An 18,716-nucleotide genomic window follows, 5' to 3' on the forward strand; every position below is an offset into this window, starting at 1 on the left:
TTTCTTTAGCTCAGTCAACCCAACACGTCTTGACCTCTGTAACCCAGTTTCCAAGAACACTACTAATCTACTGCATCAGATTAAATAAAAATGAACATAGACTTACACCAGTAGGGGGAGACCGACATTCCTGGTTTCCTTCAGTCTGTCCGTCCTCATCCTCTCTGTCCTATGTTTGTTTCTAAAGCACAGAGACCAACATTAGAGACCCTACTGTCTTCATTAGATTTTCCTCTCTCTTTGCCAAAAAGAATATCTCAACATCTCAAAAGATAGCCAGTAAATTTGGTGGAAAGCCCAGCTTTGAGCCAGAAACACTTTGGCAACCAGTTGGATCTGGGATTTTTGCCATTTGGCAATTTACGATGAAACTAATGGTGAGAAAAAGACGCGTGCCCAAATCCTGGGAGTGTCTTTGTTGGGTCAGTAAATCAAATTATAATTAAAGTGGTGCTTTTGGGTGTTATGGCAAGCTGGAACTTTCAAGCATTGATGATTTGCCATTTCATTCTGTATCCAAAACTGGTCGCTTTTTAAAAATCTGAAACTTACATGTTTTGAACAAAGACTAAGTTTTTGCTCAAACTCCTGCTTCAATGGCATCAAGAAAAATGACCTTTCTGTAAAATAGACATAAAATAACCGAATAGTTGTTTTTGTATCCCTATAGGTCTAAAGTTTGAAGTCTGTTTGACCTTTGACCATCACCTATGGGTGTGGTCAGCCACCCAGCCATTACTGCACCAGCTGGGCCTTCCACTACTTTACTATTCCATACACAAACCTGCACATGTAGTTGTGCCAACTTGATTTTCACCTCATACTATACTAGGGCATCATTATCATCCCTTATTTTACTGGAACATAATTTTCCTGTTATATCATACACAACTTTCACACCATACTACACTAAAGCATCATTTTTCAACATAATATAAAAGGCACAATTTCCACCACATACTACACTAAGGAATACTTTTGTGACATAAGCTAGTATGACATGATTTTCACCTTAAAGTTCACCAAGGCATCACTTTCATGACACAAGATTAAGGCATTATTTCCATGTCATATCACACTAAAAGGCATAATTTATGATAAGATATAAATAGATATCGATTTCAACAAATACTATAGTTTCATGTTATACCATCATATGGCATAACTTTCACCATATAATGAAAACTGAACTATGAGTCAGTTTTCATGAGTGTCATAACATTTTCTCTACTTCCCTTCTGAGCAGGTTCTTACCTAAAAAGATCTTGACTGAAGTGTCGCTGTGAACCATTTGTCTGTCTTTCTTCCCCTCAGCGCAGCATTTGAATCCTGATGAAACTCTAGTGGTTATGGAGAAGAAAAACAATGAGGTTAATGCTGATGATCAATCCTTACCTATCCACTCTCAATTACATTACCTCTTTACCAGGTCAGATGTAACTGAATTACATGAACATAATTCAAGCAGTTAATTACATTAGAGACCTGAGCATCTCTCATGAGTTTCATCCTGATGACAGTGCAAATTCTACTCCGTCATCCTCGTTTTGTCTGTCTACAGTTGGCTGGAGGAATGGCTGCATGTTGAGAAATACTGATTCTCTAGACAACAGGCTCAATATTATTATTCCTCTTTACTTAATCACAACACAGCAAGTGCCTTTAATCCCATTCTTTATGTGCAAATGTGGTTGCATCATCTCTGAGTAAGGCCCTGGCTGACATGTAGGTCAGGGTATGTGTATCTGAAGTACACACATTCAACTCCAGCCCTAATGTAATGTTGCAACATAGGCCTGGGGTTTATATAGGTTTCATATCACAACGTGGTCGAGTAAAGCTGCTGTTACATATGTGTGTGTCTGTTTCAGCTCTGCTTGCATTGCGTGGGAAGCTCAGGTTTAAATTTAGCATGGTAGCATATAACGCGTATGAGCTGTAGATGGGTTGGTGTACAGTGTGAATGTGTCACCTTACTGATTCTGGACACGTAATAAACTTCTGCTGATTTCTATACCCTTGTCATCCCATATGTTACTCTAATTTCAGTAGCAGAACGGCTCCTAGTTTTATAGCCCTGCTTTTCCCACTTTTTATTTTCAAACAAAGATGTCAGACGTAATGTGCAATTAAGTTCCTTATTTTGCTTATTGCATGTGCACATACTGTATATACAAAGGGGAGAAAACTGATTCCATATACAGCACCTCACTCGTGACCGTCACAGGACAAAAAGCAGCACGCAAAAGAAGAAAGCACTGAGTAAACTGAATAAACTTGATCTTCTCACAGCTAAAGTGCATACTAATGAGACAGGCCTTTCACAAACTCACCCAAGGTAACCTGCAATACTTTGGATAAGCTCTCCTACAGAAAAAAAAAAAAGTGTCTCACTGATCTCCTGACATTGTTTTCAGCAACAACAGGCAGTGGTTTTCAGCAAAAAAAAAAAAAAAAGTTTTAAAAAACCCACTCTAATGGCTTCCCGGCACTAAACACAGGACAAAGTCAGCAAATAGTCACATATTACTGGCTCTTTTTGCATTTTTCCAGTAACTGGATATAATAAACCAAGCATGTAATTGAGACACAAATCATGATATTAAACAAGTCTGCATTTTTTGATGCACTGCCAAACAATGTACAAAGTGACTCAACTATTAGATTGACATGGTTTAAATATTCAGCAGATAAATTCTACTCATCATTTGACTTTTCAGCTAGCACTGTAATAAAGTCAACTGAGCTTGACCCACACTTTATTTTGGTTTATGACAAATAATTTCAAAGCTGTTGTACTTTGTGCTTATTAGCATGTGGACATGATGTTAGCATTTAGCTCAAAGCACTGCTGTGCCTATTACAGCCTCAAATCTGTATTGGTCTTATGGGTAAATGTAGGTCATCACTTAATACGTGTGCCACTAATAATATAGTCGTATTATTCAGTTTCACCCTTGAATAGTTGGTTTTATACTGATGTTTGTCATGAAAAGTTGCCATATGTAAACAGTCACACACGCATACAGACACAGCCTTGTGAGCTCAATGTACCATAATCACAAACAGTATGCACACAAGTCTTTCCTCTGTCCCCTTTTCACATTCAATTACTGCTAAATGAGAAGCTCTGAGCCAAACACACATGCACCAACACAGACACAGAGCACTCCATTTCCTCATCTGGGGTTGCCATGGTAACTGTGTGCATTTGGGGAAAGGGAGTTTGTCCATGATGTTTGCTTGCCTGACATTAAGCATATGAGAGTGTGCATGTGCGCGTGCGTGTCGGAGACGATCTAACCCTCCCATCCTGAACTAACCAGACATCTCACAAGAAGCAGAGAGACGGAGGAGAAGATGAGAGAGATAAGGGAGGATCAGAGGTGAGAAGGAAAAGAGAGAGAAGTGAAGTGGAGAGACAGCTTGGCAAAGGTGACAAAAGAAGTGTGGGTGTGGATTGTTGTCCGCCGTGACACACAATCAAGGCGAAAACGCACACCTGCTCCATGTTGGAGATGCTCTCATGCAGAAATCAGGTGAAGATAGGAATCACTCTCAAACTCAATCAGACAAGTGTGTGTGTGTGAATTTGGAGAATGCACTATGAGGCTTAATGATGCCAGAGAGGAAGCAATTACTGACATAATTATCGTTTAGTGCACAGTAATTATGATTACTGCGGCGGACAGAAGCAGATGGACAAGAGAACATCACGTTCACAGTAATCAAATTGAAAATCAAGCAATGAGGATTATTAAATGTAACGGCAGCACTTCATGAAAAGAAGAACGTATAGGTTTATATAGGTATAGGTTATCACAGACACTGTTTGTTTCTTCCGTTACTTATAATACTAAAACATTTTAAATTATGTATAACATTAAGCATTCATGAGTACATGAGCAATAATAAAGTTATACGTGTTATTATAAACTCATGGTGTCGCAAACAGCCTCTGTTACTAGAAAGCAAGTCCTTCAGCACTTCTTTCATGACTTCCTATAGGTTGCTTGAAAATTTCCAAGTGTGGCCGCAGAAGCTCTAGTTATAACTTGGTTTTGTCCACACTGTTATCCTCTAAAAATCACTTTTCCTAGTTTGTTTTTGTTTTACCCGCAATCTCAGCCGTCTAAAAACTTTTACTGCGCTTGACATAACTGACCTAACCATAGACGTTCAGATTACTCAAGCACGCTCATCTCTTGCTGGTATTTAGCCGGTGAGATGGTGCTCCTTAAATGTTGCAAAAAAAAAAAAAAAAAACAACAAAAAAAAAAAAAAAAAACCTGAAATACTAAAATCAGATTGTTTTTCAAAAGCGACTATCATCATCTAAACACATTAACTGAGGTTGGTGACACACTTCTGATGTTCGAGGATTGCATTTTAATTATTAGTGTAGATAGAGTTGTTAAGAGGTGTGGTTTGATCACACTTGTCTGACAGCATTAGCACGATAAGGTATGAAACATGCTGTACAAATACAGTTTGATTAATTGGACTATTACAGATTCTTTTTACTGTTTGTGACTGTAAGAACTGCACATTCAAAGCAGTGACAGAACCTACAGTATAATCTCTATACAAATGTGCCCTGCAGATGTGATGTGTGCACATTTAAACTGCTGTGAGCTCTGCAGACTGATGATTGCCACCAGCATGTGTCCAGCTGATCAGAACTGCTTTTCCCCAAATATTTTAAAAGGATTACACACAATATATGATGTGAACTTAAACACTGCTGAAAAACTGCTTCTTTTTTTTTTAAACAAATGTTCCCATTTATGAATCTGAAGGATGAATACTGTACAACAGAATAAATAAAGGTTTTCATTTTGGACTAACAGTAATCAGTGCCTTAATCCTCACACTACAGATTTCCATGTGGACAAATGCTGCTGAGCAAATAATGAAGTTAATAACATGATGATAATGAATTCCAGTTTAATTCTGAATACTTAGTTGGGGCTCATTCAAGTTTCGGGTAATTAATTTTTACGGCTACATACTATTTTAACCTGTCCAGGGTGTACCCCTGCCCTCCACCCAAAGAGAGCTGGGATAGGCTGCAGCAGATCCCCATGACCCTGGTTAAGGAATAAGCGGCTATAGAAAATGGATGGATGGATGGACATACTATTTTAAATTCACTTTGAAGGCGTCCCACCTGCTCAGCAGCAGGTGTGTGTGTGTGTGTGTGACCAGATGGAAATCTGTACTGTGATGATGAAGGGCGTGGACAGCCTCATCTTCATCACTGATGATTCAGGAGTGGAAACAACATCCTCCTCCACACTGGTTGCTAGGTTTAGGTTGAAACCTGCATTGAGGGTTTTCAGTGATGGCAATCAGCAGCTTTGCTGTGAAGTCACTGTGATTATTGGGCACAATAAATCAGTGGGAAACGACAAAGATGGTAAGACAAACATAATGTGACAAAATCTGTTTCTTCTCTGTCGTGATGTTTTTATGTTCTGCTGACCAAAACAAAACCTGAACATTTTCCACAGCCTGAGGGGTGTGTCTGGGTCTGCTGGAGCCTCAGTCCAGCTGGTGTGTGTGTGTGTATGACTTTCTGTGGTTGTTTGAACAACCTTTAGTCCAACAGGATCATTGTGAGGACATTTTGGGTAGTCTTCACCTTAAAAGGCTGTTTGGTAGTTAAGACTTGGTTTTAAGGTTAGGGTAAAAGGTTAGGCAATGTATTGTCTTGCCCATTTGTAGCTTTTGTGTGTGGGAATGTTTGTGTACATTTGCAAATGTGTGTCTCACTAATAGGGACAAAATCTTTAATCTTTGAGCAGCTCTGTACATTTGGCTCACAGACTTCCTTGATCGAGGCAAAGCAGAGCAGGAAGGATTATTATTTCAGATCCAATCTTTCATGCCTGTAAACCACATCTATTATGGCTCAAACTATATGGCATGTGTAAACAAAAACAAGACAAAAAACACTAAAACACTAATTTTTCACAAGTCATTTCTGTGCCTACTGAGTGATCATTTTTGTGCTGCTCATCTACACGTAGATGTTCAGAATAGTTTGCTGTGTTTTAACAGTTACCATCAATCTCAGCCTGAGGCTGAATAGTCTGTCAGATACACAATCTGTGACAGGCACCAAGAGGTGGGGGGAGAAGAAGAAAAAAAAAAAAAAAAAAAAAAAATCTGTAATAACTTCTCAGCTTCCTCTTTTCTGTCACCATCTTCCTGTTTCTAATGACAATGCCAATCACATAACAACAAAATATAGTACATGGGATTTGATTGGTTTTCTGCCTTTGAGGCTGCAATAAAAAGTGGCCAGAAAAGTTATGAAATGTACTTGAAATTAGCAGTTAAATTAAATGAGTTACATTATGACAACTGTAGAGGCTATTTCAAGACATGTTGGAGCATTAAAAGTGTGTAAGAAATAAGAAATGACATTTATATGACTGTTGAGCCGCTATTATATACATTTAACTACAAAACAGATAGGACTAAATTATGGTAGCTACCATACAAACTAGTTTGTGCTACTTACAAGGTGCTGCTGTTTACTGCATGGCCTAATTGTGACCAAATAAAGGAGGACAATGGGGCAAAAGGCAGGATAAGGTCTAAACAGTCTACCACAAGATGATCTTAATGTTTTACTGGCACAAACTGAAACCAAAGCAGCCCTGAAGGTAGAAAACCAATGGAGCAATGTTAAGTACACTCAATTTGTAGCTAATGGGTTAAAACAAAACTTTCATTATGGCACTTTAATTTGTTCTTGTGGCTCAGTAAGAAATCAAGTCATGTCCGATTTTGCTCAATCGGTTTAAATGAACAGTAATTATCCAATATCAACTTTATTTAGTCAATACCCAGACTATTAACCTTCATAAAGGAGCCTATTTTGAATGTCTGAATTTGAAAAAAAGGTATAACTGGTATAGTTGGTGTAACTAGGTAGGTTCAAAATTGCATGTGTACTGACAACTGGAAGAAGCAAACACTGAGCTGCCAACATCCTGCTGAGCTGAGCTACTTATATGGTTGTTGGGAAACATCTATATAATTGCTTTAAATGATCATGTCTCCAAAGCCCAAACACAATAACCCACATTTATTTATTCATCTACAGAAAACTACCATCACTGGAATTTCTTGGCTCACACAAAAACAAGTCATTCACATGGACTGTTAACACACATCTTTCAAAAACAAAAGCCTCAAAAGTTGCCCAGGATACATTAAACAGAAAAAATACAGTCAAAACACCCGTGAGTATTACACAGCCCTCACTGAGAGCATCCTCACACCCACCACAGCAGTTTAAAACAACAGCTCAGACAATAAGGCAAACTCCTGACCCTTCTCACCCTACTCACTCCTTAATTTATTTTCTGCCCTCTGCAACTCTACAACACAGCTCGATGCCCACACACACAACCTGCTTCAAAAAACAGACTTTTCCCACTGCAGTGTGGAAACCAGCTTCATTAAAATGAATGCTGTTTGTCAATAACCACATTTACAGTATGTACTTTTTATGCTTAATTTATTGTGTGTATGTATAATGGATGTTGAGATGTATCACTGTTTGTGTTGATCCACTCAATCTGTGATGGTGATTACAAGGCTGTGCTGAGAGAAAACTGCACGGGCTGCATCTCTGACTAAACCTCAACCTCAGTAGTGGGGCTGACTGAACCTCCAGGTCACCACCACAGAGAAAATAACATCAGATACACTAAATCACTCCTGCTTTGATAAGACAACTAGAAAGTGTAACTCAAGCAGAGTCAAGGAGCTCAGAGAGTAGAAAATGTGGTTGGAGGTGACATCTAGGGTTGAATGCTTTCTAACTACCACTCTTTTTTGTTTTATCTCACCTTTGTAGTTCTTGCTACCCACGCTAAATAGAGAGAATCTCTTTTGCTCACAAGATATTACATAAAGAATGAATTACAAAATGAATCGCTATTTGTGTGCTACACCCACCCGACAGCAGGTTTTTATCATGGCAGTTAACCACAAAACAGCATTAGAGCGTTATTACAGTTTGTCAAGCACAGTTTCTTTACAATGCTGTGCAGTATCTGAGGTGACAGTAGTTTATCACAGCTGCAGGCAGTGGGCAAATTGTTTAGTTGTAAAACACTGTCTAGTAGATTGTCTTTACCATAATTCTTAAGATAAGCAAATGGGGTAGCAGCATAATGCAAAATGCTCCAGCCTTAAGTAAGTATCCTGCAATCAAACATGAGTTGAATCAAAGTATCATATCAAAGCATTAATAAAATGTATTTCAAGTGTTCTCTTTATAGAGCAGAATGACTTATGGTGGGGTTTTCACTTAATGTTGTAGCTGGCTGGCTACTAAATACTTGTCAATACTTGTGGGCATTTTAACTCATACAACATGTCATATTTTTTAAGTCAATAGTTCAACATTTTAGGAAATAAGCTTTTTTTCTTTTTTAGTTAAAGTTCAATACCACTCTCATGCGTAAGTAAAGCTACACTGCCATTCGAAGGTTTGGATGTGCTTCACTCTTCCATGGAATTATAAGTTTGTCCAATCTTTTGACCGGTGAAATATATAAGTAGCTGCAGTTCATTAGTATAAAGAATAGACATATATACATAGATGCTGCATCAGGGCTTCTGTGCTGCTTTTGGATGTTCTAATCAAAGAAATGCCAAAACCAAGCAACAACAACAACAACAAAAATAAATAAATAATTTCACAAACATTTCAGAAGTATAATATATCACTACATTTTAACTAAAAATTAAACCAATTTTTATTAAAAGGCTAAATCTTAAAGTACATCACAATCAGATGCTAAGATTACCACTGCTGGGAATTCTGTTCACTCAGCAAACGGCTTAAGTACTGTGCTTATATATAAACACATATACTCTGTGTACAAAAGAGGTTGTAATCTGTACTCTCCTCCTTCCTGATTCTGTGTATCTCTACATAGCTGAGCAGAGTCACAGGGGCAATTATCTTCTTCATATTCAAGTCATGTTTCATTCACCTTGCAGCTGACGTTCTTCACCACAAATATCTCTTGTCTGTCCTCCCCCTGCATTAATTTCTTAACGTTATTATCATGATGATGATTGCAGTTTTTAGCCCACAGTCTGTGACACAGTATTACAATATGCATAATGTGTGTACTGTGGATTTGGCACTTGTGTGCTGCTGTTGACTCAAACAGAAGAAGAAAATTGAGATCTGTGTGGTGATAAGTACAGTAAGCTGACCATAGACAGAGACAGAGACAGAGACACAGAGACACACACACACACACTATAGAGTCGACCAACTCACTTCGTTTCACTGCTCGATCTCAAATGTACACACACACATTCGGACAAATGTGTTCACATGGTGCCATGAACTGGGACTAAAATAGAAAGGGGTGGGGGGGACTTTATCTAACCAAGTGGGCTTCAGTGAGGGTACACACAAACACACCAACATGTTTACACACTGCAGAACACATCAAGGAACATGGTGGCACATAAACACTGGCCAAGTCTTTTTTGTTTTTCTAATACTCCAAGAAGTCCAAAATAATCTCATTAGTTGGTCTGAATTTTGACAGCTAGCCACAGTCTAGTATAAATAATAATAAAAATACTAAAAACTGGAATGAAGCAAGTAAACTATAATACAGTGTAAAACATTAAAAGGGGGTCCCTGGTATGAGTCACACCCTGAACTTTCCAGCGTTATGATGAAACGTTCAAAGTTAAACGGACAGTAAACAACCAAAATATATGTTCTAATAAAAAAATATAAACAAAATTCAGTTTATACAAGTTAGGATTTCCATTTATGTTGAGAAACAGCTAGTATGAAGAGCTAACAACAAAAGTCGCTCTAACTGATGTTTCCTAGAGACTATTTTTACTGCAGTCAATCCGATGTCAATCGAGAAACTACTGTAAGATTCCAGGTAGTAATTTCAATATTGCTAATACAATATATGTTATGTGATAGAAATGCAACATCTAATTGATTTACTGTATAAGCCCTCACAACATGTTGAAAAACTTATCTCCACTACACAGCAGCTTTTGTGACACTCTGCCTGTCAGAAAAGACAAACGAATGAAAAACTTCCTTAGCAAAAGGTAATAAAGCTTCACTGCAGGAGGAAGAGCACATCTATCCTCAAATCATATTGGAAAGGTGTTAAAAAAAAAAAAAAAAATCAAATCTGCCTTCCATCGATTCTCCAGCCTGGTCTCATCATGGTTAAATCACGATGCCTTTGACCGTCAGTCTGCAAGCTGTTCGTTCTCTGCAAGTTGTGAACCTCTGAATCACACAGAACGTGCACCCGTCACAGCACAATATCACATACAGGTCAGCCATGACTAAGCTGCAGTATCAGACATGCAGCATTACTCCAACAGATTCTCACATTATGAGGGAAGCCGTGAAATAAGAGAGCCTGTTGGTAACACCCTGATAACTATGTTTCACAGAGCTCCCACTGACTTTTTCTTTCCCATTTATTTAAAGATGATCCTGATATTAGAAATGAAAGATGCTCAAGGAAAACCACAAAAACACCAACAGTGTCACGTACAGGAGCTGGATTAATCAAATGCCATTTTCCCTGCCTGTGCCTTTCATTTAGATGTGTGTGATGTTAGATGTGTATGTTTACTTGCCATCCAACCATCAGTTCAGTCTCAGGTACAGGGCCGTCTTCCTCACTTCTGTTTTAGACCTCCTAAATGTAAGCAGAAGGTTGAGACAGGTTATTATCATTTGTTAAACGGCTCATTACGCTGAATATTTATGCTGCCTGCCTCAAACTGCATAATTTCCCTTTCGTTGTTTGTCCTCTTTTGTTTTGATGCTCACTCTTTTCACTCCCTGTCCACCTGCCTCCCTCCAGAGAGCAGGAGTCCTGACATTGCCTGGAGAACTTCATCTGCCACCATTATAGGTGATGGGAAACCAGTTGGGCAGGTAGCAGGTACGTAGTGGGGTCAGTCTAAAGGTGTCCCCAACCAACATGAGCCACAAAGCCACCAGGAGAGGCCTCGGCATGTCAGTGGGTCTACGGGGAGAGGCCCCATCAGCCTATGTGGATTCACCTGTGTTGGTACCCCTGGGAAAACTGTGTAGACTCACCGAGATTCATGCACTAACAAAAACTGTGAAGGTGTAAATGAACCAGCCCGAAGAGCCAGAGAAAACTCGTGTAAAATATGATTTAGAGCCGCTATTAAAACAATGGCCGAGGTAAGGGTGAGAAGGGTGAGGTAAGGGCGGGTCGCTAATAAAGGCCAGGTGGAAAAAAAACCAGAACAGCCAGTAAATTCACCATTTCCGCCGCGTTAATTCAATGAGCAATATAACATATACTCACCATTTTGCTCTTCTGTCTCTCTTTTTATCAGAAAAAACAGTTTAAACCATCAATCATTTTCTGGCGTCCTGCTTGGTCGACTCACACCTGTTTGGCATTAAGCGGATACTCGTCGACTTCCTGCAGACATTTCAAAATAAAAGCAAATAACCTTGAAAACACAGGAAGTGTTTTTGAAGTAACGAATGATAAATAAAAGTCTGACATGAGGCGTCTCATTTAAAGTGGCGACTCTCCTTTCCAATGATTTAAAATAATAAACAGTTTCTCTTATAGTCCTGAGAGGAGGTCTAGTCAGTGTGTGTGTACTGAGGGTATAATTAATAAATATTTTACTCTAAAACGAGGCTAAGATGCTCAAAAGTAAAACTGAAACATACTGTTTTTAAAGCACTGGTTTTGTATTTTGAGAAACAGTGTAGTTAAAAGTACTGAAGGTAAAATTGATATTTATCTCTGAAACTGTTCATCTGCCTGCTCAAATTAATTGAGCTATGAAAGAACAGTCTGTATTTGTCTTTCAGCTATTGCATATATAAGAAAAGCATTGATCCATTTTCTTGATAGGAATTATCAAGGATTGCAGCAGGCTGGAGTCAATCACAGCTGAAATCTCACTCCTTTTAGAATATTTGGGCATGGCCCATTATTGTTTCTTTAAAAACGCCTGTAAAAAATGCATTAGAAGACTTACAGAGGCTAGACAATCCTTTTGCAATATCACTTAAATTTTGTTCTTTCTTAATGTAATCAGATCATAGGAATACCACAGACATCTGTAACCACTTTGGACCAGGATTAAACTGAGGAGACAAACAGAAGGATATTGGTTTGAATCTCATGTTTCTCTGTTTTATTGTTCAAATATGGCAGAACAAGTTATACAACACAGTACAAACACCACACCCACGCATTCAGACGTACTCACAGACATATGGAAAGACAAAGAGAAGAGACAGATTTGCAAATATGTTCATACACAGACACAGCTCTGAGCTGTCATGATTGATAAGACAAGAACGTCTCTGGGAATCCATTGATCAAACATGAGTTACAGTGTGAACTCACACACACACGCACACACAAATACATCCAGGACAACTTGTGTGTTAAAGGGGATTTTAAGGAGATTAAGGATCTGGTGACAACAGAAGATTTAAACAAAGATGTCCACCTTAAGACAGAATTCACCTGTTATTGATGTTTCAATAAGCCCACAGTGAAAGGACTTAAGTGGATTTCATACGAACGAGAGCACTTTTTCTGGCTCAGACCTTTTTGCACTACAGGGAAATAAACCTCATATAACTACAGATCTGAGCTGGCAACCAGTGTCTCGCTATAAAAGAAATTGCGAATTCTGTCTTTAGTTGGATTTTTTTTTTTTTTTTTTTTTTACATTTATCTCAAGATTCCAACTTTTCAGCCACAAGTTAACATTTAAGAGACTTTGGCAAATCTCACAGCAAAATGAGCCATCACCACGTAATCGTTTACGCTGGCGAAAAAAGTCACCTATGCAGTGTCACCTTAAACACTTACAGTCAAACAAGAATCACATCAATTTGTTTTAGTGACTAAAGGCCACTTTGACCAGAGGTGATTTGATTTAACAGCATCTATATAGTTACCTGTTCTCTAAAAACAATTAAACAAGGAAAATCATCACTTTGTGCTTTTTTAACCTTCAAAAGCAGACTATCTTCTTGTTTCTCATTTCAAAATAAAAAAATCTTCTAATTTTTTTCACCTGAAATTAATTTTTCTATTAGGGAACCCAGCAATGTTGCAACAGCAAATAAATAAAGTCATTAAAAAGATAACAAATTTAACGTTAGTGTAAACCTTTATCATAGCTGTATCATCATCCTTCTGCTGTCAGTCAAAGACCTCATCTCTAGCAAAAAAGTTTAAAAAAAAAAAGAAACATGAACAATCCCCCTTAAAGGTACATAGAAGCTTCTGTGTTTCTGAATCGATTTCTATAGTCAAATGCGGAGCACAAAGGGTCAAAGGTAAAAAGAAAAGATGGAAGACTAAAATTTGGATGGTTTTCAGCTGACAGCAGCGATTGTCTGAGTTAACCTCCCCGACATCAGCGCCACCATCTGCCTCTTAACTACTCTAACATGTACAGTACTACAAACTAAAAGCTCCTCAAATCAGCATAAATACTCCCATTAAACACTGAGCTTCAAATAGCCAGGCTCCTTTCTGTGTTGCAGACTTTAACAATTTATAAATTTAAGTAACAATAAATTATTTGTGCCTACTGCTTCAAACTGATTCTCAGAAAAAACATGGCAATATAGTTTGTGAACAAAAGCAAAAAAAAAAAAAAAATTACATTTATATCTCATCAGGCAGGCAGTTTAGAAATGAATTCCTGTCACATTAAAATTGAGACAAGCACCCAGATCTTTAATGGAGGGTTTTGCATTAATGGAATAAAAATGCATTCTTGGCAACTCATAGTGTTTTAAATGAGTGGTATATTATTTTTCAGTCTCCCAAATTTGATACCTCCAGTCAGACATCTCTTTTGATGGTAGTGTTTGCATGTTTTAGTATTTCAGATAAATTAAAGTGAGACATACCAGACTTCCAGAGTGTTTGCAGACCCAAGAGAAGAGTCCAGATTGGGGTTTCAAGAGCTGGTATCATTTAGATTCAGTTTTAAATATGAATTCGGAGTTTAGAGCTGAATTTATCTTAATCTGATGATTGTCTCAGTGTAGCCTCAATAGGACACACTTGGTCAATACAGCAGTAATATATAATACTTAAAGCATAGCTGGGGCCACTTTCTTTAAATACAAAACTGCAGTTTGGTACGCAAAGACACATCTTAAGTAATGTAAAGTTTAAAGATAATCCATCTCCTGAAGTTGACACACTAAAAAAGTGCTTTGAACCCAGACGCACTGCAAAATACAGAAAAAGCTTGTACAGACTAAAGCCCAACATGTTATCTTTCACACATTCAGTTAATCACAACTTAGTCAAAACAGCTTTATCCTTTTAAGAATGAGCAAATAAGTCATTTTTTGTCTACTGATCTTCTAAAACAAATGTATGTTCAATGTAAAGAATTATTTTCTGAAATAATAGAAAGAATCTAGTGAAGAAGAAAAGGGTTTTAGTCACAAAAAGTGTTTTAGTCACGAGGGAAACTGAGGATACAGACTCCTACTTAAAGTGCAGGTGGTCAACAAATGGGCAGTTTGTGAGTGACGGGTCACAGTGAACCTACATGTGTCTGTAGAGGAGTGCTTGAGATAGATTTTCTGGGTTTGATGTGCAAACAGAGAGCCACAGCTAGGTGTTCATTGATATCCTCACTGTTAGATGTAGGACACCAGAGTTAGTGAGTTAACTAACAGGCTTAGCTCACATAGCACAGATCTTAAGCTACATTTTCTATTATCTAGCACTGTGTCAAGCTAGGTCAGGTGGGCAGTTAGCTAGCATGACTGGCTAGCCATTGTTGTTGGCAAGCTGGGTTAGCTAGTCAGCAAACTGGGCTGACCGGATGGCTGGTTCAGGCTTTGTGCCCAGGGCTTACTGACTCTTCTTCTGGTTAGCCAGACCTGGCTGATGGTTTCTGGGCAGCTGGTTTTTCAGTCTCTGTACCTCAGTCCGATGGTGTCACTTCCTGTTGTCTGTGGTGGAGTTAGCTGTAGTGTCCGTCTTTGTGGCAGTTTCCTCAGTGTTTCCGGGGGGCTGCACCGCTGTGGCATTAGGCCCGCCCCCATTCTGAAGTGTTTCCTGTTTGTACTGCTGCAAGGCGCGATTGACAGCATCCTCAACCAATCTCTTGCTTACTCTCAGAAGCTCTGCCTCATCAGGTTCAGACCGGCGACGCCCACCTAAGTAGAATAAGCACAATAAAAGCATTTATGATACACTTTTTCATATTAAACTTTAACTTGCTCCCTTATTGTCAGAGATATTCCAAAATATTCCAAAATATGACATTTTTCTACATTGTCCATAGTAGTAAATCCAGTAATATTGCCTTTAAATTTAACTCAGGAAATTATACTATAAAAAGTATTGGAGTACATTCATTCATTTTATATATTATATATAGTTTTAACATCCACACATCCATTATCTATACCCTGTTTAGGGTCATGGGGATCTGCACCTCTCTCTCTGGGTGAAAGGCAGGGGTGCACCTTGGACAGGTCACCAGTCCATCACAGGGCAATGTAACTGTAGTCCATTTTATTTTTATTATAACAGCAAAATAAATTTGGAATTTGAAGTCCCTAATCAAACTGTGGATTTATGCCACCTGACACATTAATACCAAAAATCCCAAAGTAAATTTGTGGCGTTGAGGAGTATTTTTATATAATATCAAGGCCAGTTTCGTTCTTATTCAAGTGTGTTCAAAATGAAAAACAGAAAATAACTATTAATCTGTCAGTGATAAATGGGTATTTAATTACCCATCATAGAGTGAGTCCAGCAACAATAAGCTGAATGTGACAACAATAGAAAAGATGTGACAGTTACAGTGTTGATAACAGATGAGGTAAACAGCCATCTATCAGCGCTTCAATACATGCACTTTGCATTTAATCAACTTCCTGCTGTGTTTGAAAGGAGAATTCATTTAAGAAGCAAAGCTCTTCACCACACTGCTGGTTCTGCTTGTGCTACACTTAAAATGGCAGACAAAAACAGTGCAATAGAGGGGGAGGAAGACTGACATAAAGCCATTTAGAAAAAAAGTAAAATGGGCAGAAAGTCAATAATTCATGTAGAAACACAGGCAGTCAGGCAGCCTATAGGATGGACAGCCAGCACTACGTCATTTACAAAGAGAGTAACAATCACTGAAACATCAAATCTGTCTAAAACACACACACAAGGGCTCAACAATACACTACAACCACTTCAAAATTTGATTATGGAGGACCAACACATATTCCCAAAGCTAATCTTCTATACCACACACAGTTCCCACTGGGCCAATAAATTTGTTTACATTTGAGCGCAGTGTGGTGCCCTATTCATTATAGAAACAGACTACATACAGTAGGAGTGAGACAGTGAGTGAGGATGTTAATGGGTTGTTGAGGTCAGAATCAGATTTATAAAGTGTGACACAGATATTTATTTTTCCATTATGAGCCGGACCCAGTTTTTTTTGTACACATTCCAATACACATTTGCCCACCTGTTAAACTAAATATACACAACACAGTTTAGGAAAGAACTCCACAGGGCTCCTGTAATATACGAATTATTATTAAATTTCTTGACAACTGACTCTTAACTCAATTAAGCCAAGATGCAGCTCTACTTTGGTTTCTGTTACAGTTTTTAGCCACTGGATATGTCAAACCTAAGCAGGTAGAGTAATGCTAGGTATGAATTTAATAAGCCGCAACAATACTCTGCAGGTACCTCCATCATTCAGTTACTGATGATTGATTGTTGGCACATTTGAGGCTATTTTTCATCCTCCGCATTGTGGTGCTCTGTTGTAGCTGCTGCATGAGGCACCAGTGATCATATCACGTTCACAGTCACTGAATTTATGTAACTTAACCATTATCAGGCTTTTGCATCATTCTCTGTGCTCACGTTTGCAGCCACATCCCTTAACATTGCAGTTTGAATGATGAGTGGCTCACAAAAGAATCACCTGCACGTTGCTTCATATGCTTCGTAGTGGGCGACAGTGTAAAAAGCCACAGTAGAAAATATTTGTTTCAACAGTAACAAACGACATCAGCTGTCTACAGCAATCTGTGGCTTCACATGCTTTCAAAATGGCCTTGGCTGTATCTCCCTCCTTCTCCTTACATTTTCTGACTTTCTCTGCACTGTCAGTTCAAATAAAAGCATTTAAATCAAAAACAGACACTGAACATATAAGAGAAGCTTTTAAAAAAGTAAAGTTAAAAAAATGAGCAATGGTTATTCAGACTTTTTTTGAAAAGGTATTAGTACAATTACACAGCTCCAGGTGATTATTGGAAAATGCATTTTGATTGTGTGATCTTTAGTAATCAATAGGATAAATGCGGTTATCCAGAGGTTGCAGAAAGTAATCACAATATTGATTATCCTGATTTCGACTGTTCTGAGGGATTACATTACAGAGCACAATTTTAGGCTGTAATCAGAGGTCGATTGTATTTGGGCCTTCTTATTTGTGATTGTAGACATATGGGGAGAACACATACTTGAGCGTTTGGCACGAAGTGGACTTTGAACCAAATCTGCAACACAAGCACAAACATCAAATATTAAATAAAAGACACATCAAAACAGATTTTTTAGTGTACAGTCCTCAAAGCCTTTTTGTCTTTAACACAAGGGGGACAGCAGTGATTAAGATAAAGATCAGGTTTAAAACTGTAGGCTACAGTAAGTAGTAACAATATGGTTGAACTGATATCCAAATCCTCTGGGCTGTCATACTGCCAGAGTCCATAGTGCATAAATACACTGCAGATGTCCAGTTTTTGTGGCTGAGAGTAGGTCCTGAAAGCTATTAGACAGCATAATTTGTTACACTAGTCTGCACATTTAGAAAAAAAAAACATGAGCACAATAAAAAAAATCCTTTGTCAGGAATCTAATTATAAAGATGGACGAAATGCAAACGCAAAAAACCCCTCTGTGTACTTTAGTTGAGGCAGCACTTTAGAGAATGAACTTTCAGATGGTTGACTACTCTTTACTCCTGCTGTCATCAGTATCCATAAAATATTTTCAGCTTGTAACTTTGACCCTACATGAATAGACTTAGTCAAAGGTCTGTTTAAAGGGTTGTGTGTCTGTGAGGAAATCTTTTTATCTGCCTGTTTGAATCTTGTGCTGACAGCCTGAAGGCCTTTACAAAGCAGTCCTCTGTACCTGCTAACACACACACACACACACACACACACACACACACACACACACACACACACACACACACACACACACACACACACAGATAAGCCTTTCAGACTATGGATAGACTGATCAGCAACAAGGTTGACAGATGCAAAGATTTTTCTTTCTCAGCCTATCTCTGTCTCACACTACAAAAACATTTTCTTACACAGTGCACCCACAATTTCTCTAAGTTTATATCCTCACTCTGTTGCTCTATCGTCTAGATCTTTCAAACTACCTCCATCTCTACCACTCTGCCTCCAACCTCTTCTCGTCTTTACTTTTTCCCTGTCTTTTTTTTTTTTTTTGCTGGCTCTGTTGTCATGGTGACAGGATGAGAACCAGACAGGCACTTCCAACTTTTAACAACACAGAGGTTATCGACTTCCATTTGTTTTGTTTTTTTTGGCAGGTTTCACTATAACTGTT

The 18,716-nt window shown here is 38.3% G+C and overlaps 1 protein-coding gene and 1 long non-coding RNA gene across 6 annotated transcripts in view; both read right to left on the reverse strand.

Moving 5' to 3' along the window:
* Positions 1-104: 104 nt before the first annotated feature.
* LOC113137620 (uncharacterized) lies at positions 105-9,379 on the reverse strand. Its single transcript, XR_003296369.1, has 3 exons — positions 9,320-9,379; positions 1,255-1,340; positions 105-181 (listed from the first exon to the last, which is right to left on the reverse strand). It is a non-coding gene; the product is annotated as an uncharacterized LOC113137620 (long non-coding RNA).
* Positions 9,380-12,207: 2,828 nt separating this feature from the next.
* The window catches only part of akap7 (A-kinase anchoring protein 7), a 32,696-nt gene continuing 26,187 nt past the window's right edge, over positions 12,208-18,716 (reverse strand). For 4 of the 5 annotated variants that reach the window (XM_026318561.1, XM_026318563.1, XM_026318564.1 and 1 more), the window contains exons 10-11: positions 17,588-17,623; positions 12,208-15,250 (exon numbers count right to left, since the gene is read on the reverse strand). In XM_026318561.1, coding sequence (XP_026174346.1) covers positions 15,030-15,250; positions 17,588-17,623 — 257 coding nt within the window. In that variant the 3' untranslated portion in view covers positions 12,208-15,029. The remainder of the gene's footprint in view (positions 15,251-17,587; positions 17,624-18,716) is intronic. The other variant, XM_026318562.1, reaches the window with a different exon arrangement.

This window comes from Mastacembelus armatus, chromosome 24 (genome assembly GCF_900324485.2).
Source record: "Mastacembelus armatus chromosome 24, fMasArm1.2, whole genome shotgun sequence".
Taxonomy (NCBI): Eukaryota; Metazoa; Chordata; class Actinopteri; order Synbranchiformes; family Mastacembelidae; genus Mastacembelus; species Mastacembelus armatus.